General features: G+C 59.7%; 1 protein-coding gene across 1 annotated transcript in view; it reads left to right on the forward strand.

Annotated features, from left to right (window-relative positions):
* WDR1 (WD repeat domain 1) overlaps positions 1-21,417 on the forward strand; it is a 41,553-nt gene extending 20,136 nt beyond the window's left edge. The window contains exons 6-15 of the mRNA XM_035005301.1: positions 5,042-5,119; positions 5,479-5,559; positions 5,898-6,131; positions 8,847-8,934; positions 10,384-10,540; positions 11,331-11,418; positions 14,198-14,308; positions 17,071-17,244; positions 18,877-19,021; positions 20,477-21,417. Of these exons, the coding sequence (XP_034861192.1) occupies positions 5,042-5,119; positions 5,479-5,559; positions 5,898-6,131; positions 8,847-8,934; positions 10,384-10,540; positions 11,331-11,418; positions 14,198-14,308; positions 17,071-17,244; positions 18,877-19,021; positions 20,477-20,583 (1,263 nt within the window). The 3' untranslated portion in view covers positions 20,584-21,417. The remainder of the gene's footprint in view (positions 1-5,041; positions 5,120-5,478; positions 5,560-5,897; positions 6,132-8,846; positions 8,935-10,383; positions 10,541-11,330; positions 11,419-14,197; positions 14,309-17,070; positions 17,245-18,876; positions 19,022-20,476) is intronic.
* The last annotated feature ends 948 nt before the right edge of the window (positions 21,418-22,365 follow it).

Genomic DNA, 22,365 nt, shown 5'->3' on the forward strand with positions numbered 1-22,365 from the left:
GATGCCGTGGGCCGCTTGGGCAGGTGACTTCCCCAGGATCATAGGAGGCCGGGTGTGGGGTGGAGGCTTGGGGCATCACTGTCTCTGCTTCTGGCACTGGCATTCTGTGGACAAAGGTTGAGGTTCCCTTGGAGGACCCAAGAAAGAAGGGGCAGGTGGGCCCTTACCTACTCCGGTCTCTGCAGCAGGAATTTCTTCTTCCAAGCATGTCCCTGCGACCGAGGCGGTTCGCTTGCCCGCCTTGTCTGTGTACCCTGCCCGTCGGTGCGTTGGGCAGGTTTCAGCGCCCTTCTGGCCTTGGGCTTCCTCTTCTGCCGGGCACGACCATGGAGGCCCCTTCTGGAGCAAGCTCTTGAGAACACTATGTCAGCCTTTCCCACAGCCACGTGTTGCGGGCGATTGGATAGTTTGTCTAGTTCAGCGATTGCTTAGGCGGCACTCCTGTGGCCCAGGCCAGCTTGTCCAGGCTGTGGCTGTGTGATCTGGAAATGGGAACATCCTGCCTGAGTTTCTGAGCGTGCATGGCGCCCACCTGTGGCAGAGGGGACACCTGGTCTCCTCTCCAGCCGGCCGCCCTGGGCTTTCCCCTGCCACCTGTGTGGTCTCACCCATCACGGGCAGCACTGAAGGGGGGTGTCCCACTTCCTTCTACGCAGCGGAGCGGAGTTGAGTCAGAAATCTATCTTGGCTATTATTAGAGGCACTGCTTTTCTAGGCAGGTAAGTAAATTGGAGCTCTGCTCTGCAGGCTTTTCTGGTGGTTTTCCCTGTTCCTGACTCACAGCAGGGCAGAAAGCAGCAGTGTCGGTCCTTCAGCGTGTATCGGGGGCCTGCGTTGTTCCAGCCCAGGCTGGGCCCACAGAATGGCCTGCCTCGTCCTTAGCCGTTCCACCTCCCGCCCCTGTACCTGCCGGTCTGGCTTCTCAGAGAGCTGTGGGTTCATCAGTGCCAGTCACGCTGGGGGTCAGCGGGGCAGGTCTCCTTCCCCCCATTTCCTTGCTGGTCTACTCCTGCCCCACGTGGCTGATGGCAGCGTGAGTGGCCTGGCCGGGGCGGCGCACTGAAGGAGCGAGGCAGGGTTTCAGGGGAGGACAGAGGCCATTTTCAGAGCGCCAGCTGTGGAGACCCATGCCATGCTCAGGGAGGACGGGGAGGTGGGCCCAGGCATCCGAGCCGGTTCTCCCTCCATGAGCTCGGGAGGGCAGCAGGACAGGTGGGCAGGTCATTTCAGTGTGAGGGTTAGGAGCAGTTGTACGTTCAGGGGACATCTGGGGCCAGTGAAACCAGGGAGGGCTCTCAGAGGGGACACCTGAGCGGACCAGCTCATCGGCCTGTGCTCGCTGGAGCCGGGCCGTGGAGCCCCATGGTGCTTGAGCCTATCAGTGACGGGGGCTCAGGTACATTACTTATTACCTGATGGCTTCACAGCTCTGTTCTCAGCGTCTGGAGGGGGTGCTGGTGGGTCAGGTGTTGATGGGGGAGAGATAGTGACCGTGGGGGGTTCTCGGGAGGATCCGCTGACACAGTCCCCGCCGCGCTGCAGTGAGTGTCAGCTGTGACTGATGATGGGCTGACAGGTGTAGACCGGACACCGAGGACCTTCCACATCAGGGCATGGCCTGAGTGAGCTAGGCCTGCAGGATGGGGCTGTGACTCCTCCAGGGAGCGTGGGGAGGGCCAGGGGCTGGGAGCCCCAGCCCAGTAGGTGGCCGCTGGGTCGGGCAGCCGGAAGAAGCCCGTCAGGTGTCTGAACCCTCCCCATGCCCCCTGCCCCCCCACCCCGTGATGGTTCCCCAGACCCGTTCCTTTGTACTCAGGCCTCACCTCCCTGTGGAACAGGCTATTTTTAACCCTCACTTTTTTGGTTAATGGGCTGTTCACTGCTGTTTGCCTTTATGTGGGCTATTTCAGGAGCAGACATCAGTTTCCTGCTCATTTGGACTCTTGGCTCAAGCTGCAGGAGAAGCTGAAAGGGAGGAGTTTCTAAAGCCAAAGGCCTTGGGTTCACACAGCGCCTGGCCCTCTGGGGGCATCTGCTCTTTCTGGCCCTCACTAAACCCAGGCTTTCCCACAAGCCTGTCTTGTTCTAGGGCCTGGGGAGGGACCTGGCGGCGTTCCATCCGGGAGGAGGGCCACGAGCCCATCATGCGTGACATCCCCTGTAACATCGGGGATGCTGAGTGCTGGGAGGAGTCGGATCCGGAGAGACAGGGGCCGGTGGTCAAGGGAGAAGGCCTTTCTGAGGAGAGGCAGTGGCCTCATAATAGGATCGCTCCGGCCGCTGGGTGGACATGGGCAGGTGTGGGGCTTGGGTGTCTGGTGCCGCCCTTCAGGAGGGCATCCTGACTTCCCTGAGCTGGGCTTGGGATACGGGGACGTTCCTGTTCTCTCTCGAGTGGTGGCCGGCCATCTAACTCCTGGCATATTCCTTAATGCCCAGTAAAGGGGGATCAGCATCCCACTGCAGTGACCCCTTTAGCCCAGGGTCTGCTCCGTTTATTGTGCGTTCTTTCAGCACCCCAGTTCTTGGGGAGCCCGGCTGGCACCACGGTGGCATTTGGCCTGGGGAGTTAAGGATATGACCTGGCCTGCCCAGGCCCCAGAGCTAGTGCAGCTAAGCCCAGTGTTCTGGAAGAGAAACCGGAGACCCAGGTTCCCTCTGGGCCTGGTTGTCTCCTGGGAGGTGCCTGGAGGCTCCCCAGGGCCCTCGCAGTGGTGAGGTGGTGGGTGACAGGTGACCATGGTGGAGGCAGAAGCACTCTGGAGGGCTTGAGAGATCGCAGTTTGGTAGCTGATTCCTTCCACTGTGGTTCAGATTGGCGGATTGCGCCTGCTCTAAAACATGGGGGCCAGACCTTGGAGCGTGGAAGGTCAGCCCTCACACAGATGAGCACACGCAAGAAACTCCGGTCTGTGGCCTTGGTGTCACCCTGAAGACCTGGCCTGGCTGAGGCTGGGCCCCGGGAGCCAGGTGGGTGGCATGTTAGTAACGGGAACTGCCTCCCAGCGGTCCCAAAACCAGAGCCAAGTTCAGGCTGAAGCCGTGCCCCATCGCACCTCTGCCGCGGGCACTGATGATGATGCCCCAGAGGTCAGGCTGTTGAGTCAGAGCAAAGTTGCAGCCCCACGACGGTGTTTGCCAGAAAGAGGCAGAAAGGAAAGCCGGCTTGTGTGGATCCCCAGTGTCACTGGGCTCAGAGTGCTCAGGCTTTCCAGTCCCCACCCCTGCGGGGAATCCCTCTGAGGGAGATGAAGGGCTGGCTGCTTCTGGCCTTGTCAGCTGAGCAAAGTGGTGTGATTGCTAAAGAGCAGAATGCGGGGCTGGCTTTGTGCTCCAGCTCTGGACTGAATTGCCTGGGGCCCAAGGTGCCTGGCCTGGAAGAGTCTGTGGGTGGAGATCACAGTCTCGTGTGTCCGAGACGAGAGCTGCCTACACCGGGGAAAACCCAATTGAGGGGTGACTCTTCTCAGCCTCCCAGTTGGACTTCGCAGACACATGGGTTTCTCCGATCCCGGCTCTGTGGCTCCCTTCCTCGGGATCCTGGCCCCAATTTCTCCTTCCTGGCCTGAGTTTCTTCGCAGTGCAGTGAGCACAGTGTCCTTGAAGGGTTATTATCCCAGGAGCGTTACAGATGATGGTGTTTGGTGTCCTCGTTCCCTGTGGCTGCCACAGCAAAGGACTACAAACCAGGAGCTTCAACAGGGATTTCTTCTCGCTTCTGGAAGCCAGAGCCTGCGATCCAGGTGTCAGCAGGCTTGTGTTCCCCCAACTCCTTCCAGATTCTGTCCGCTGGCATTCCTTGGCTCGAGGAGCATCCTCCCAGTCTGCCTCCATCTTCACCTGCTCTTCCCTCCCCGTCTGTGTCTTGTCCTAATCTCCCTCATGGAGCGTTAGGTCTGCCCTAAGGACCTCATCGTACCTCAACTGCATCTGCACAGACCCTCTTCTCTTTCCTAAGGAGGTTTCTGTTCACAGGTGGCACGATTTCAGCACGATTCAGCCCCTCACGTGACGCAGACGCGTGCGGAGCCTTCACACAAGCAGCTCCTGACTTAAGTTGACTCGGTGCTTGGCCTTGGAGGGCGCTGTGGGGGCAGGTGATGGGTGCGGGTTTTCCTTAAGGTTAGGTGTTTATACCCCAGAAGCCCTTAACACTTCCTACCTTGAGGAGAGTTAATAATAAATTATTAAGTTCACTTAAGGGGTGTTTCTTACAGGTAGAGGAGGAGGTGTGGGGTGTTTAGAGGATGTTTTCTTTCTTTTTTTTTTTTTTAAAGATTTTATTTATTTGACAGAGAGACAGCGAGAGAGGGAACACAAGCAGGGGGAGTGGGAGAGGGAGAAGCAGGCTTCCCGTGGAGCAGGGAGCCCAGAGTGGGGCTTAACGCTGGGCTCGATCCAGGACCCTGGGATCATGACCTGAGCCGAAGGCAGATGCTTAGCGACTGAGCCACCCAGGTGCCCCTAGAGGATGTTTTCTTATGCAAACCCTTGATGGAGGAAAGAATGAATCTTTAGGAAAGGGAATCATCCCTGGAAGTCATCTGGAGTCTTACTCCCCAGAAGTGCAAGACCATTGTCTAATTTCTTTAAAACCTCAGTTAACTCAGCTCCATCCTGATCCAGCTGAGCACCTGCTGTGTGCTGGGCCCTGGAGACTTGGGGAAGAGGCCTAGGGTTCTGGGCTTGAGCTACCTCTGGGGCCCTGAGGGAAGAGAGCCGGCTTTGTCTGGGCTCTGTCTGCTCTGTGGAATGAGGATAAGGGGATCTCAGGCATCCGACCGAGCATGGGAATGGGAGGCCTAGCAGGGGACAGCCTTGCGGGCGCAGATGGGCCTGGGCCAAGACAGGCAGGCTGATGCAGACCTCCCAGTGAGTCAGGAGCTGCTTCATGCTTGTTTTATTTAAGCTCTGAGGTCTTGCTGTGGACTGACAGTTCACATTGGCAGCCGGAGCAGATGTTTGAAGCAGATTGTGTATTTCATAAAGAATTTTCCAGAGTCTCCTGTCATCAGGTGCATAACTGTGCTCTTTCCTGCAGGATCACGGCCGCTTTGTCAACTGTGTGCGATTCTCTCCTGATGGGAACAGATTTGCCACAGCCAGTGCGGATGGTCAGGTGAGGGCTGGGGCCCAAGGCGGTGGGGGCTCATCTGACCGCCTCCCAACTCTTCAGGGCAGGCCAGCCTCCCAAAGCCAGTCTTCCCGAGAGGAACTCAGACTCTCCCTCCATCCCATTCCCGGGAGGCACTCCGTTCCCAGGCTGTGTCCTCACAGCTTGGTGGCCCCCTTTCCAGTTCTCTCCTTTTAAATGGAGCTGGAAACTCCGCCTGTTAGCACATTTTTCAGATTCTTTTTTTAAGAGTCACAGTAGCAAACCCTTGATGGTAGAGCAGGGATGAGGAAGAGCTCATTTGCATGCCAGCTGGTGAGCGCATCCTCCCACCTGTGACCCACATGTGTGTGATTCCTTGAAAGATCTACATCTATGATGGAAAGACGGGAGAGAAAGTGTGTGCCCTGGGAGGAGGCAAGGCTCACGACGGAGGCATTTACGCTGTGAGTACGGATCCGGGTTGTATGAGCGTGTCAGCGACTATGGTGGGGCCGTGTGTACATGTGCAGTCGTCCGGACACAACTGGGAGTCAGAAGCATGAAGTTTGAGGGGGCTGAAGTAGGGGCGGCGGTGGAAAGCTTCAGGGTCACACAGAAGGGGTGTCGTGGCCTGGAGAAGCCAGTGGCCAGAGCAGGGGCCTGGACACTGGTCCCACCGGCTCCCCCACCCCCCGCCGTGGCTTCTCCCTGCTCAGAAATGGGGGCTGTGGGCAGGCTGCTTTCTGAGGCCCCTTCCCACTCTGTGCTCGCTGACACGTGGCCCGCTGTTTCCTTTGAGTAGATCAGTTGGAGCCCTGATAGCACCCATTTGCTTTCTGCTTCCGGAGACAAAACCTTGAAGATTTGGGACGTCAATGTGAACTCTGTCGTCAGTACGTTTACAATGGGCTCCACCGTTCTGGACCAGCAGCTGGGCTGCTTGTGGCAGAAGGACCACCTCCTCAGCATCTCCCTGTCTGGGTACATCAATTACCTGGACAAAAACAACCCCAGCAAACCCCTGCGGGTCATCAAGGTAAGGCTATGCCGGCAGTGCCTCTGTCCAAGGGGCTGGCAGAGGTGTGCGCCCAGCGAGGAGAAGGGGGAACCTGCGTGAGGCCCAGGGGGACCAGCCCTGCGGGTTTGGGCAATGGCAGGATGCTAGTTGCTTTGGGATATGTGTTTAGCAGAAGGGGGAGGCTGGTGCCGAGTTTCCCTTGAGCTTCTAGAAGCACCAGGGGCTCAGGGCCTTGGGGCTGTGGACAGTGGCCCTCCCCCTGCTGTCAGGAGTCCCCGTGCCCTGGGGAGGAGAGCCTCCCTCAGGAGCTGACAGCCGGAACACACGGGGCCCCAAGAGCATCACCACAGACATGGAGGACCGGCAGAGAGCCTGAAGGACGACCGGGAGGCCTTGGGACTGGACCTGGGCATTATGTGGCATTTGAACATGGGATGGAGTTCGAGGAGGCCTTGAGTTTTATGTGGTTCGAGCAGGGACGGCACGTGGGAGGGAATGAGTTCGGAGAAACAGGTGGACGCCCGGCCGGGAGTTTGTGCAGCAGCAAGCGATGGGAGATGCTGGGACCCGTCTCCAGCCTTCCTCAGCCTTCCTCGGGGCAGCTGATGCCCAGAGTCTGCCCTGGGTGCCCCTTCTCTGAGGGGGGTGGGGGCCATGCCTTCTCCCTGTCCGGAAACGAGCCGCCAGGTGAGGACCTAGGCGCTCCCTGAGGACAGGGCCGGCTGGTGCCGCTCCCTGCAGACCCTGCTTCTGCCTAGGAGTTGATGGAGGGGTTGCCTAGGTGGGAGCCGCTGTGTCCATTCAGGAGGGGATGTGGCTTGCGGCGGAGGAGCTAGTGTAACAGCAGCATCTGTCCTCACTGCTGGCCCCACACCTTCTGCTCTCATGACGCTCCCCCCCCCCCCACTTGGCCCTAAGGACGGGGCGTTGGGACCTCCTCCTCGATGGGCTCCCAGCCTGGCCTGGTGTATATGTCATGCGGGTGTACATGGCCTGGTGCAGAGCCAGGGGCTATCGCAAGACACAGTCACTTTGCTGGGCCTCCAGTTAGATGGGGAGAAATTCCTTGAGACATTCAGGCATTGCTGTCAGCCCACCTGGGCCCGGAAGAGCAGTTTCCCGCGGGCCACCGAAAGCACGGGAGCTACAGGCTGGGCTTCTGTTGCCCCCAGGCCGGCTCGGGGAATCCTGTGGGCTTTTACAGTTAGCAGAAAAGAAACTCCTGTTCCCGCTCCCGCCACAGCACGTGTGCGTGAATCCCAGGGGGTACTTGGTGCTGATCTCACGCTGCCGAGTGTCTGAGCCACGCGTGGGGGCCCAGGAGAAGGCCGGAGTTAGATTAGCAGTTCTCAGCCCCACTGCACGTTGAGATAGAGAAAGGGCTGGATCCCTGAAGAGCCTGAAGGAGGACCGGGAGGCCTTGGAACAGGACTTGCCCCAGAGGGATTTGGTCAGAACCTCTAGGGGTGGCTCTCGCTGTTGGTACTTCTTTAAAACACACCCGGGGATTCCGATGTGTAGCTGGAGCCGTGGTTACAAGCTTGAACGTCCATCAGAGTCAGCCGAGAGGCAGCTTGTTCAAACACGGCGGCTGGGTTCGTCTGGGGACATCTGTGGGGCACATGCGAGCTCAGGTTCCTCACAAGTCCCCGGGTGAGGCTGTGGCCCCAGGCAGGGCACATGCATGGAGTCCCCAGGCATCTCCCCGGGTGCAGGTCCTGAGTCCTCAGGATGCGCAGGTGGGATGCCCAGTGGGGCCGATCTGGTCTGAGGACCACGCGTTAAGTACCAGGGCTGGTGGACTCTGTCCTAGAAGGAGACGTGAGGTCGAAAGGACCCAGTGTGTCTCCTGAGAACTGTGTGAACCTCTCTCGGAAGCTTCTTGCCATGGTGTGGTAACAAGTGGAACCCCACAGGACGCTTGGGAAGCTCCTGGGGCAAGGCCTGTGCAGAATTGTGCCACCTGGCTGCGGAGCATTGCTGGGAGAGACCAGACAGAGACCTGCCCACCCCAGGCCCCCAGGAGCAGTTACAGCGAGGTTACGTGTCCCCCCTAGCAGCGGGGGGCTGCTGCAGAGGAGTCAGGTTTTGGGGGTCAGGGCCCTCCGACAGCTTGGGTGGGGAGCGGCGTGTTGGGAGAGAAGAAACCTCATCAGCCAGGAGTCAAAGCTAGGGTTGTATGTTCCGGTTCTGGGGAGAGAACAGACTGTTAGCACCCCGGGACTGTCTGGGTCTCTCACCCCAGATGTCCCCCCACCTGCCTCCGTGAGTGAGCATTAGGCCCTCCTGTGACTGATCCCGCTAACTGCTGCTTCCGCTCCACGGAGGCTCAGCTCGGGGTTGGGGCTCCCCTCCCCCCGTCTGCCGGACGTGAGCAGCCTTTCCCCCGTTCAGGGGCACTGCCGGGGTCAGTTGCACGGACCAGGCCCTTGGCTCCTGGGGTTTTATTAGATCCCATCCTTGGCCGGGGTTGAGGTTGGGTCCCAGGAGGGGAGGGCTGCATGATGGGGCTTTGCCAGATGGCCAGTCAGCTGGGGAAAAGCAGGCCGCGGCTCCTGGAAGGGGGTTTCGGGCACACGGGGGGCTGCAGGATGTCGGCACGGACGTCCGCCGCGATGTGGACGGCCTTCTGCCTCATCCCCCAGGGGCACAGTCGGTGGAGGGCGGTTGGCAGGCTGCAGACACAGGATGGCGTGTTCTCCGCTCACCCGGCCCTGTCCATGTCCTCCGCAGGGTCACAGCAAATCCATCCAGTGTCTGACGGTGCATAAAAACGGTGGCAAGTCCTACATCTACTCCGGGAGCCACGATGGACACATCAATATCCTTTGACTCACAGAGCTGGCTCCGGGGCCACTGACAGGAGAGGTGGGAGTGTTCTGTCCCCGTTGAGCCAAAGGCCAGACCAGCCAGGTGGCGGCGGCGGGCCTCCGACCAGCGGGCCGCGTCCACGCTGGGGGCTCCTGGCTCCGTGCTGCAGCCTTGACCCGGTGGGTCACTTCTCTGTGTAGCTGTAAGTGGCTGTTCAGCTCTGAATCGAGCTGCTGCCCCCACCTGGGCCCCTAGTGCTGCTGGATCCCTCTCACAAGCCGTGAGTCAGGAGTCTTAGGATTAAGTAGGACCTAGAACCTGTCAGTATTGTTCCCCTTGCTTTAAAAGTGGCAAACAGAAGCTGAGAATGCTCAAGTGCCTTCCCCAAAGTCACACCGCTTGTCGGTGGCCCCTGGGACTGGAACCACAATCTGGCTTGTGCTGAGGTTCTTTGCGGTCCTGCGAGACTTTCCCTGGAGGCATGTGAAGCAGCCCTTACAGCCCGCGCTCCTCCCAGGACTGTTGTCTGTGGGGTGCTGGGGTGCAGGCCCACGCTTCCCTGCAGGGCTTTGCGGTTTTCACAAGAGAGCTCCAGTTCGGGAGGCCTCCCCACAGCCCTGGGGTAGGAGGGCAGACACGTCATCCTCTGCCCCATTAAATGTAAGGAGGGTAGTGTGTGGTGGGGGCTGCATGAAATCAGGGGCAGAGAAGGCTCTAGAATCCGCCCTTCTGGAGTGGCGTGGGGATCTGCAGTCACGCCGTCTTCAGTTGCCCTGGTGTGAACTCTGATGCTCAGATAGCTACGTTTCCTTGGGTATCAAGCGCTGGGTCTCCATCACAAGAGCTTGTCGACCGTGCAGCATACCCGTGGCGCTCGAGAGCCAACAATAATCTTCATTTGAAATGAGATGTTCAGGTGTTTGTGTGAAAGAAAAGCCTCCTCACTTAAAGCACCCCTCCCCGCTGAGCACCTCCCGCTCGCAGTGTGTAAACCAGCCCAGCCAGGGTGGGTCAGCCCCGGCGGCACCTGGCTGGCCACCCTCTGAGCGGGGAGGCACAGCCAGCCTCCTGCTGACGGTCACGGGCTTGACGGCACACTGCAGGACACAGGGCGGCGTGGGCTCAGTGGCGCGGGGCCGCAGTGAAGAGCTGTCCCCTCACTGCGGGAGCCTGCCGCCGCTGGGCTGTGGTCCGTGTGCACCGCTGGCCAGCGGGGACCCACACACTTCGTGCTGGCTGCTGCAGGGGGTCCGGCCGGACTGCTCATCGCTCGGCGTGTCCTCAGTGACCCACTGTCACCAGAACGTTCTGGAATTCGGACTTAGACTTGCCATAGACGTCCCCTCAGGCCCCGTGCTCCCCGTCCCACATACGCTGTCCCGAAGGAGGGACGGCCAGGCATCCCCAGTGGGGCCCGCGCCATGTCCTGGAGGCGGCTTTTCCTTAACCGCCGCCCCACATTACTGGGATTCTGAGACGGGGGAGAATGACGCCTTCGCCGGGAAGGGCCACACGAACCAGGTGTCCAGGATGACGGTGGACGAGTCCGGGCAGCTGGTTAGCTGCAGCATGGATGACACTGTGCGGTACACCAACCTCACGCTGAGGGACTACAGGTGAGGGCTGCCGGGGGCCTGGGTCCACAGTGCACCCCGGAAGAGGGGCTCTCTGCCCACGCTGCTTCCGGCCCGCGGCCCTCGATGGCACTCTGCTCTTCTCACTGCTCCCCCCAACTACTCCTCCTGTACCGGGCTCTCGGCTGGGGGCCGGGTGACAGTCCAGTGGCCCACGTGGACGGTGAGCTGTGTAGACTCTGCCTGGGAAGCCAGGCGCAACATCTCAGCCCAGATGCTCTCCCAGACCCCACACTTGGCCAGTCACAGGGGATTTTCCTTCGTTTACTCTTTTCAAGAAGTTTTTGTAAGTGTGCAAGATTTTCCAGGGCGTGTTTTCACGGCATTAGCCAAAAACGAAGACCTGATTTTCATCTGTGAAAGTATCCGATTCTTCAGAAGAGTCACCCTGCTGAGCAGAGTGGCTGTGACCTTGGGAGTGGGTGGTGGGCTTGGTTCCATCTGTATCCAGGGATTGCCAGGGTCTGTGGCCAATGGACGCAGGACAAGAGCAGGATGGGGTCCCCCAGGGCGGTCCATGGGCAGTCCTCAGGTAACAGAGACGGGAGCCCCCTGACCCCAGCCCCTGTGTGATTTCCGATCTCTTTCCCTGGAGCCGGGGGCCCTTTCTCACTGGTCCCAGGTTTTAGCTCATGGCTCTGTCCGTGTGGATGGACCAGCATCTCTGCTTCCTGGCCCCAGAACTGCTATGGGTGTGTGGTGGGTGTGTGCTTAACCCGCACGCCGAGCCCCCATGAGGTGGACATAACACGTTTTCCCTTGTCTGCACCAGTGGGCAGGGAGTTGTGAAGATGGACGTCCAGCCCAAGTGCGTGGCTGTGGGCCCCGGAGGCTACGCCGTGGTCGTGTGCATCGGGCAGGTACGGTCTGCTTCGGTGTGGCGGGGAGGACGGGCAGGGTGGCAGAGCAGGACTGGCAGGCCGCGGCATCTGACCTCCGATCTCCCCTGGCCTCCCATGCGGCGCGAGCTCTGATACGTGTCTGTCCAAGCCCCGCATGCACGCCTGTTGGCTCCATCCGCAGGCCTCCCCGGTCGCACAGGGTCCTCCCCATTCTGCAGACATGGAGACAGGCACAGGGGGGTAAGTTGCTTGCCCAGGGTCTGCAGCTGCCAGAGGGCACGGCTGTCAGGCATCAGCCTCCCCGTGTGCCCATCAGCCCAGAGGGCCTGCCGGGGGTGCAGCCCTGAGGCCTGGAGCTGTGTGATCCGCACATGCTCCTCACTATGAGCTCTGCTTTTCTCCTCCCTGGCAGCTCACAGGGGGGCTTGTGAGGCTCCTGGCAGCGATGCACCTTCCTTTCCTGAGCGGGGCCGAGGCGCAGTGATCTGGTGACTTCCCCAAGGCCGCACGATGGCCGGGGTGCCGGGACCAGAATGGCATTAGGTATCCCAGCTCTGCGGCCTGGCTTCTCATTCAAGACAGGTTACCTATACACCTTTTCTTTTGGAATTTCTGGAACAAAGCACCCTTGATCGAGACCCTGGCGTGACCCACTTCCTACCAGGCTCTGCTCCGGCGCAGGCGGCGTCTGTCAGCAGACCGGGGCATCCCAGTGTGTAGATCAGGGAGGGCAGGTTGACAGCCCCCAACGGCAGGAGAGACAACCCTGGTAAAGGCAGCTGCTGTTCGGGGTCCCCCGCCCCTCCTCCATCCTGCTCACTTAAGTGCTTCTGGGAGAATGGTTTTCTGCGTGTCCTAGATAGCAGGAACTTCTGTCAGCAGCCTGGGTGGTCGGTGGGGGAACAACAGGCATGAACTGTGTGGAGAGCCATGGCGGGGGGTGTGTAGGGGGCCTGAAAGGCAGCCTCTAGAAGCACGGGTGGGCCTGGGCTGCGGCTCCGTGGGGTGCGCTCCGTGTCTCCAGGCCTCAGTTTCCTGTCGGTGGAGGGCCGTCCTGACAGGCCTTCCTCCGAGGCTCACAGCGGGGCTTGCACAAAGGGTCAGAGAGGGGCCAGCCTGGTGCCGCGCTGGGGAGGGCTGGGGGAGTGCAGGGCTGTTCTGTGATATGCCGCTGCTGCCCAGCCTCCCTGCCCCACTCCAGGTAGGAAGCTTCCCTAGCACTCCTCACTGCAGGTCAGAGGGTCAGCAGAATGTGCAGGAAGGGAAACAGCTAGGTTCAAGTCTCACGTCTTGGGCAAGTGTTGGCAAATGCTTGTGCCCCTAGTCCTTACTGGTCAGATAGGAACGTCCACTTCCGGAGTCGGGCAGATGGCCGGTGAGGGTTTCTCAGGCTGCGTCTTCAGTGGTGGGTCTTAGTGAGGGTGCGGCCACCTGTCCACCTGTCCTCTTCCCCCAGCCCCCGCCCCACAGGACACGCAGAAGCGGAGGCCCCTGCACAGTGGGGGCAGGGGCCAGCCTGCCCTTCGTGGGGCAGCTGGTAGCTTGGGCAGGGGTGCTGTGGGATGAAGCCAAAGCCGTCACAGATCTAGGCCATGCTGTCTGGGAGCAGTCCGGGAGCTAGAAGCAGGAGGGGTGGGTAGCAAGGGGCGCGTGGGGGTGGAGGGCGCAGAGGGTCCTCGTGTACAGAGGGCCTCTTGTGAGCACCAGAGGGCAGAAGTTAACCGCGTGGGAGCCAGGGGGCCCAGACGCGAGCCCCAGCTTGGTTTTGAGAGTTATAACTGTACCCCATTTTCTCGTCTGTGTGGGGGTGGGGGTGGTGATCTTGCCGTCTCCAGGGGCGGGGTGTGTGCAGCATTCTTAGCAAGGCCTGTGTCTCGGGCTCAGCGGACCTTAGCTGCTACTTTTATTTGCCTTTATTAGGGACTTTATTTACCCTGAACGTCGGATTCCAGCTTTGTGATGTGTAGGCACCATTAGGTTCTTCTACCCTGGGAAGCTGAGCTGAGGCTCAGGACAGAGCTGTCCCCACAAGCAGTAGGCGGCCGAGCCAGGATCAAACCCCACAGGGCCCTCAGCAGGGCCTGGACACCTGGGCACTCAGGCCCGGCTGGGGTGGAGCCCCGCACAGGGCTCGCTGCGCCACAGTCCAGCTGCCTTGCTGTGCACCATCTGTCCTGTTCTGCCTGCTGCCTGGGCCAGGTCGTGCTCTGGGGGGAGGCCGGTTGGGAGCGAAGAGCTTCTGTGGACCTGGGGCCCAGCTGTGCTCTCTGCTCGCTGGCGCCCCCACCTGGGACCCAGTTTTTGTGTGGAAGACGTACCAACACTGCCCCCCAGCTGTGCAAGACGCTCACACTAGCACACGTGGATGTTCCCGTGCTCCAGGGCGGTGCAGAGGGCCTTTCCTTGGACCTGGGATTTCAGAACTTAGACTCCGGCGTGTCCTGTTCGTTCCCAGTGTTGCTCTAGAGCCCTGCTCTTCCAAATGCTTGCGTCCCTTGAACCTCAGGAGAAGGCCGTTCGGCAGAGCTCCTGTGGAACTGTGTAACGGGAGGATGGAAAGTTCTGGCGTCAGATGGCTTCCCGAGAAGCCGGCGCGTGTGGTGACAGTGACAGCAGCCGATAGTTACTACGATGCTGTGACTAGGAAGAGTCACAGCCCCGAGCGGCTGATGAGGGAGGAAGCACAACGCAGGGTCACAGGGCCCCTGCTCCCAGCAAGCTTCGAGACGGGGCCCAGAGTGGGGCCGAGCGGTCTGTCCCCGGCTTCTGCACCCTGACTGCTGCCTGTGATTTTCAGATCGTCCTGCTCAAGGATCAGAAGAAGTGCTTCAGCATCGACAGCCCCGGCTACGAGCCCGAAGTGGTGGCGGTGCACCCCAGCGGTGACACGGTGGCTGTCGGGGGCACGGTGAGTCTCCTGTCCCTCATGTCGCCTGCCCCTGGCTGTCGGGGCGGTTTGGGGGTGACACAGGCTGGGTGAGTGTGGAGTGTCCTGAGGCAGATAGGGAAGTGGTGGGGGACCAAGGGCCCGGGCAGCGGGCAGGGCTGGGCTGGGGAGCGCACAGCAGGGGGACCGCTGGGCCGTCAACCACACGAATGCGTGGGGCACACGTGACTTAGCGTGTTGTGAGAGGACCAGCACGGGTGAGCTGGGCTGGCGGGTTGTAGGTGGGAGGAGCGTGACAAGATGGCTAGCCCGTGCGAAGCAGCACTAACCCGATGGGTTCAGGGACGTCTGTGGTGCTCCTGCCCCCCTAAACCTAGAGCCGTGGGGGCCCGGTGGTCCCTGCCTGCCAGGCCGAGTCCTGCCTGCTTTACAAACCGGCTCCCTTCGCCCCGTCCGGCCCTGGGGGGCTCAGGTGCCCTGATGAAGGAGCTCTGCAGCCGAGATGGCAGACCTCCGCGCCCCCAGGGAAGGGCGCCAGTGTCGGGCAGTGCCGGCCGTGCCGAGGGCCAGCTGCCCCCCAGAGGCCCACGGCCGATCTCGCAGAGCCGGCGTGAGGGCTGAGGAAAGGCTGGTCTGCGGGCAGGGCTTTGCCCAGTAGCTGGCCTGTGGGACGCGTCAGCTCGGCACCGGCCACTCCACTCGCCCCCCAGCCTCAGAGGTGGTTCTTGCTGCCTGCCCTTCCAGCCCGGAGGGGGAGCAGCCAGGTCAGGGTGCCTGCCCGAGCGGGTGAGGGAGCCCCCTGTCACGGCCACAAGCTGTTCCTTCCCCCAGGAGCCCGTGGGCACGGCGTCGAGCCCCCACTGCCCAGACACAGAGAGCAGAGCTTGTCAGCCCCTGCACTGTAGCTGTTCCTCTGTGTTGCCGTCCTCGGGGGCTCTAAGACCCGTGGACTGCCCTGGTGTTCACAGACGAGTAAGCTGTGTCCCGTGTGTGTGTGTGTGGTGGCCCCTGCCTGGGGGCTGCATCCCCTCCTGCCCAGCAGCCCCACCGCCTCCCACAGGGTTCCCGTCGGCCCTGCTCTCCTGCACGTGCTCGGCCTGGACACCGTCCCTGTAGGCCCGCACCCCGCAGTGCTGGCGGTCCCTTCTGGGCCTGTCACCCCTTTCCCAGGTAGCTGCCCTCTGGCATGTTTTGAGAAACAGCCTTCCTTTTTTTAGGGAAGAGTTCACAGCTGTGGTCCTGGGGCAGGAGGTCCAAGTCAGACGTGGGGTTTGAACCTGGTGTTCCCCCTTGCACAGCATAGCACCATGCCCTGCTTACTAGACCTTTACCTCTTTTCACTTAAGAAGAAGAGAGATGGCTGTCTCATCGTCCCCTCAGTTCCCACCTCAAGGTCTTGGCAGCTTTCGTCTTCCCTGGTTGTCTGCCAGCCCTGGGCCTGTGAATCTCCGTGATCACACAGGACACATCTCTGTTTATCCCAAGTTTCCCCATTGTCCCCCACGCTAGTAGTCTTCATTTATTTTAATGACATTCTAGCAAGTGGCGGTCCCATCACGTAGTTAGCCCGGTGGCGGGCGTTGTGCCGTGTGCCCTCCTCTGACGTCCTGTGTGCGGTCTGCGAGCGTAGCCATTTCCTTCCTTGCGATGCCTCCATGTGGGCAGTATACCCCCAGGACCCTGGGGCCCAGACTTGCACTGCGGGCAGGCGTCAGCTGGGCTTGTCCCGTGAGCTCAGAAACCCTGCTGGGGTCGGACAGGGCTTTCCTCCTGCGTTAGAGGCGGGGCCAGGGCTGTGTCGTGCACAGAGCTGGGACACCTTGGATCATGTTCGCCACTCGGGTAGCTCAGCTGCCCCGAGAGGGCGGCTGGTCCTTGATCTGCCTCCTCCCAGGGCAGCCTCGGGCAGCCGCAAGGACACCACCTGTCCCAGTTCCTTCTGTCTGTCCATCCATGCCACAGGGATTCATTCCACCGTGTGTGACACTTCTCAGGCCCAAGTCCTAGACAAGTCCCTGGGGGCATGAAATCAGGAGGGGGGTCCCTGGCCTGGAGGGCAGGTGCCCAAGGTGTGTCCCCTGGCTGAGCTCCAGAGCATGGGCGGAACTGTCAGCAGAGGTGTGCAGACAGCCCTCAGAGGCTCCCGCCAAGGAGAGCTGGGTAGAGCCAGGCACTTGGGCATCTCACGGGCATCCCAGGCTCAAGGACCCCTGGGGCAGTTGATCAGCCCATGGACTAGGTGGCACCTGCCATCTGAAAGAGCAGGTGTGCCTCCCCTGTGAAGAAGCACCTGGGTCACGACAAGGAGGGGGAGCTCGCTAGGAGACAGCCGGTTGGACAGAGGGGGGCTTGGTCAGAGTGAGTCGGTGCCTGAAGGAACCTCCTGGGCGCTGGGAAGGGCCCTGTGGGTACGGAGCACAGGGGGCAGGCAGTGGCCGGAGGGGACAGAGCCAGACCAGGGGCCCTAAAGTGTGTATGGGTAGTTCTGAGTTTGCCCTGCGTTAGAACTTACTGGAGCGTTTATGAAAAGAGGCAGAGTCCTGAACACCCAAACACCCAGAAGCAGAAGTGGGGGCGCCTAGCACTCGGCATTTTAATTACCTTCCTGAGTAATTCTTCCCACTAAGCTGAGTACGCCGTGGGAGCTGCTGAACGGTTTTCGGGAGGGTGTCGGGAGAGCGTGCGTACGGGTGTCAGGAGGGTGTGCGCGTGTGCATGCCTGCGTGTGCTCCCGCCGTGGTGCACGTCGGGAAGTGACTCAGTGCCCCTCTGTCCTCCTGCAGGACGGCAATGTCCGCTTGTACTCCATCCTGGGCACCACGCTGAAGGACGAGGGCAAGCTCCTGGAGGCCAAGGGCCCCGTGACCGATGTGGCGTATTCCCACGATGGCGCTTTCCTAGCCGTGTGCGATGCCAGCAAAGTGGTCACGGTCTTCAGTGTCGCGGACGGCTACTCGGTGAGTGGGCAGGCGGGGCGGCTCTGTCCCCGTGCTGGGCAGTGCGGAAGGCGAGGGGTGGGGGGGTGGCCGTGGCTTCTCTCCCCTGTTCTCATCAGCCCGGCAGTCGCATGAGACCATGAGACCACGTGGCTTCCTTGTTCTCAGAGCTGAATGACGTGAGACAAGGAGACGCACTGTCGTCCAGGGTCTCGTGGTTTTGTGAGTGAGATAGAACACTTGCCAGAAAGTTAGGGCCCTGGGTGGCAGCAAGGCTTGCTGTGAAGGCAGGCTGAGTGGTTCACCTGGGCTGCCGGGCTAAGTGACTTTCTGGCTTCTTCTCTAAGGGCCGAGACTAGATTTTCTTCCTGAGTCTCACTGCTGTTTAAGTCTCACGAAGATGAGCGCGGATCATCCCAGCACCGCCTCACGTGTGGGGGCGCTGGGCAGTGGGCTGGCGAGGGCAGACCAGGGTGCAGAGGCACCTGGGCATGGGAGGACAGCTGAGGGCCAAGAGCGATCCATTGCCCCAGTTCACAGACAGGAGACTGAGCTTTGTTAGGGGTTCCGTCACTTGCTGGGTGTGGCCAGAGCGGGGGCACAGGATGGCAGGTCTCCGGTCCCCGGGCCCTGTACCACGCCAGCCCCCCAGCACTTGAATGGTTTTGGAATGCAGCAGAGGTGAAAGAATTTACCACCTAGGTTTTGCCGTTATCCATCCGATAATCTTAATTCTGGGTGCACCTAAATTACAGGCATCTGTACACTTCCCCATAAATACTTGGGCTTATATATGAACTAGAGTTGAGTCTCTTTTTAGTCTGTCTGATGCCACAATGTTACTTCTGACAAAAGGCTTTGGACATAAAGCCTGTAATCAGGACCTCCATCTACATGACACCCCACCTCCCAGGGGATTTCTTTCTGCTCCCTCGCCACATTCCTCAGATTTTGTGTTTATCTCATTTTTAGTGGTTTCATGTATTTACAACAGAAGTCTTGCGACAGCATGCTAAGTAGGCGGTCCACAGGGTGGGATCAACACAGCACAGAACAGGCAAACTTGAAAAGGAAAATCATTGTCAAGTCGACCTTTTCTTAGAGATTAAGAAAATGGAATGCCCTGAAGAAAAAGCATTCCTACGGTGGCAGGAAAGTGCTAGTCCTCCAGCTTGCAGGCTCCGTCCAGCCCCCCGCCCCAGGCGGCGAGTAGTGAGTAGTGGGCAGGTGTGTGTGGGGAGGGGCCGGCGGCCTCCCTCTGCTGCCTGAACCTTCCCTGAGCACCACCTGCCCGAGGCAGGGCCTCCTCGAGCCTTCGTGTCTGCGTTGCGCTGAGCCCTGGCTGGGCCGAGGCTTCATGAAGGAGAGTGCACACACCTAGCACCTCAGGGGGGACGGAGGCCGTTCGGGGCCCCGGGGGCACAGTGGTTGCTGCCCGACGCTGGGCCGTGCGGGGCCGTACCCTCCTGGGCCTCATCACAGAGCGGTGGGCACCTGGGTTCCCGTGAGCCCTCTGTGAGGCATGCGCGGTGCCTGGCAGAGCGTGCTGCATCAGCGTCGGCCCTCGTGGCGGTCGCTGGGGGCAGGTGAGATGACGCGCACCCCTCTGGCCTGAACCCTGACCTACCACCTCTGTTTTCAACCTGCAACTAGGAGAACAACGTTTTTTACGGCCACCACGCGAAGATCGTCTGCCTGGCCTGGTCACCAGACAACGAGCACTTTGCCTCCGGTGGCATGGACATGATGGTGTACGTCTGGACCCTAAGTGACCCTGAGACCAGGGTCAAGATCCAAGGTGACTCTCGATCCCGCCTCGGCTCCCCAGGCGGCCCCAGAGAGGCTCTCCCCAAGCCCGAGTGTCCCATCTGTGCTTCTGGGGAAGTCACCCCCGAGAGGCATGGCTCTCATTCTGCCGGCCCCCGCTAGACACGCAGAGGGATTGACGATGCACATATTCCCCGCGGGAGAGCAGGTGGTCTCCATTCACCGGGCATGCGCCTTAGCACACCGGGTCCCTCTTGACATCTCTTTCTCAGCCCGTCGGGTTTCCGTAACAAGTACCGCAGACTGGGTAGCTTATAAACCACAGAATTGCTCACAGTTTGGGAGGCTGAAGTCCCAGATAGGGGGTGGCATGGCTGGGGCGTTGGGGAGCTCTTCTGGGCCAGAGACTTCTCACTGGGCCCCACTCTGCGGGGCCTCTTTAATAAGCCACTGATCCCATTCGTGCTCGCAGCTCTTCCAAGGCCCTACCTCCTGATACCACGGCCTTGGGCATGAGGTTTTTGGTGTACAATTTTGAGGGGCAGACACAAACATTCAGACCACAGCACTTTCCCCATCCCCCGCCCCACCCCCTAAATTAAACTGCTGATCAGGTTCTCGCTCCACGATGGGCAGCGTCCAGTAGGAGTGTAATGGAGCCACCTGTGGACTTCTGTGTTTCTAGCAGCCTCGTTTAAAAAAACAAAAAACAGATGAAATTATTAATTGTTTTATTTAGTCCCAACATATTTTTTCTACATGTGGCAATAGCTCGCTTCAAGGGCTCTGTAGTCACACATGCCTCATGGCCCTAGGAGGGACCGTGTCTGTCCAGGATAGATCTGAAATTCTCCTGTTCTGGTGTCACCCCCCAGCCAGATGGGAGGGCCCAGTGGGAGGTGGCCCAGAACAGATTCACGTGGGTCCCCTGCTCTGTGAGGTTTGTACTAGGACCCACCCAGTCCGTAGAGTAGAGGCAGGAAACTGGGGAGGACTGTAGTCACCCTGGTGCACCTCTCACAGAGGGGGGCCCGGGGCCCCGCGGGTGTTTCTCAGGGTATTCTGGTCACCAGTCCACCTCTTAGAGAGGTTTCTCCGCCTTTATTCACTGCCCCCGCCCCCCGCCCCCCGCCCATTTTGTTACTGCAGATACACCAGGAAGCTGTTCGTGTATTGTCTGTATTGTTGCTTTATGCATAAAAAGGAACAGACTTTTACCCCCTTGGGGGAGGAGCAGTTCTGACTCCCAGGGGACATTGTTGGGTGTCAGGCCAGCCCCCGTGTCTGGGAGGGGCCGACCGCAGGGATGCCGGCTTGAGATTGCCTGCAGCCACCTTCCACGTTCCAGACGCTCCCCCTTCGGTGAAGAGGGACGGGGTCAGGTTCTCGGCCGTTGTCGCTGTTGGCACAGCCTGTCCCCTACTCGTCGCGTGAGGTGTTGGGGGAGCAGAGGGGCTTCCCTTCAGAACGCCCTCTTTCTCCCCAGATGCACACCGGCTCCATCACGTGAGCAGCCTGGCCTGGCTGGACGAGCGCACGCTGATCACGACCTCCCACGACGCCTCTGTCAAAGAGTGGACAATCACCTACTGAGGAGCCCCCTCCTCTGTTCGGACCGAATCAGGGACTTGAGCTTAACCGCAGCGGAACACGTCGTTTCTCTCCATATTTCTGCCCTGCGCCCCCCGCCCCCGCCCCGCTCAGGAGGGAGGGGCCTTACGCGAGTACCCTCGGCTCTCCGCAGGGTGTTCCTCTCTGTACACGTCCTTCTGAAAGCTTTAGACAGTGACAGTTTGCACATGCGAAATAAAGCAAGCACTTAAACACCGTGTGGAGCGTAACTCAAACCCACCACCCACCCCAGCCCGAGTGCAGAGCCTTCCGGAGGCAGAGCCTCGAAGGCACACAGACCCGCGCCGCGGCTCCTGCTGTCGGTCGGGAGGCTGCGGTTGTGGGCCGCCCCCTCCCCGCGGAGCACCCCGCGTTGGCGGGCGCAGGTCTGTGCAGAGCAGGGGCGCCCCCGGGCCGGAGCGCGCGCCCCGCCGTGCGGTCGCCCCCGCGGCGGACGGGTGCGCCACGTGAACCTTGGATTCGCTGTCCGTTGTCGTGCTTGATTTTAAGGATGGAATTGTGGGAGTTCTGTTTTGGGGGTTTTTCCCCTTTTTACTGTGTCTTTAACTGTTGCCTGTCCGTGTTTACCGGCTAGCGCGCCGCCGCCCCCGGGTTTTCGGAGCCGGCTCAGCCGGACCCCGGTGTCTCGGCCCCGTTTTGCTCTCCTGCTTTGATGTGTTCCTGTCTGTCTCTCCCCCTTCTGCCCCCAAGAGCAAAGGTTAATTTAAAGGCAGAGGTGACGTCACTGTAACCTAACCTGTCATGGTTTTCACCTTTTTTTTTTTCAGTGCAGAAATTAAAAGTAAGTATAAAGCACGGTGATTTGTAGTTTTTTTGCGTGTGTTGGAATTACTGGTAAATGTTGGCTGAGAGCAATCGCTCCCTTTGCACTTGTGAAAACACTTGAGCGCTTTAAGAGATAAGACCAAGAAGTGATTAAATGTCTTTCTCGTCACTGGGTGACTGACTTTGTGTGGTGGTGGTGGGGGGGCGGCATGGGATGCTGTGCGACCCGAGTGGCTTCTCCCCGGCCTGCAGCCTCAGGGGGAGACCGTTCAGGACCCCGGATTGCTGGATCACCCAGTGGGGGAAGAGAAGCCCCAGGGAAGGGGCGGGCACTTCTGGGTCAAATTGCTGGGTGACCTGGGCCATCTCACCTCCCTTCTCTGCGCCTAAACTTGTTCATTTGTAAACTGAAAACATTGGACCAGATGATCCCTAGATCCCACCTGATTCTCAAGTTCTGGGGCAGTCCGTGACCTTTCTAGCACTGCCTTCAAAAGTAAGGAATGACATGCGTTGTAGGCGTTGAAAAACACTACATTTCCAAACATTCCTATTAATCGTGAGAGATGATCTTGGCTAGAAAGACAACACTGTAAAGGTGTCTAAATACGCAGTCCTAATAAAAAATATTTTCTCCCTTCTGGTTTCATCTTACTGCTTCCACAGTTGATGTATGAAAACAGACCTAAGAAAGGAAAAGAGAATTAAGTGTTACTCTGTAGTATATCTAAAAGCTGGGGCCACTGCAGAACAGAGTCCAGACAAGTGCTTCATGCCTGTGTATTTGGATTGGGGACAAGCTACTTCTCATCTCACATCCGTGGGGAAATGGCAAATTATTCACTAAACAGTGAAGATTGATTTGGGTACCAATCTGAAAAAATAAGATTGCTTACTTGTCCTTATGCCAAACTAAATTAAAAGTAGGTACAAGTTTTTAATCTTAAACAATGGAGTTAAAAGTGTATCGAAGCGGGG

This window comes from Mirounga leonina, unplaced genomic scaffold (assembly GCF_011800145.1).
Source record: "Mirounga leonina isolate KUSES-001 unplaced genomic scaffold, KU_Mleo_1.0 Mir_129, whole genome shotgun sequence".
NCBI classification, from domain to species: Eukaryota; Metazoa; Chordata; class Mammalia; order Carnivora; family Phocidae; genus Mirounga; species Mirounga leonina.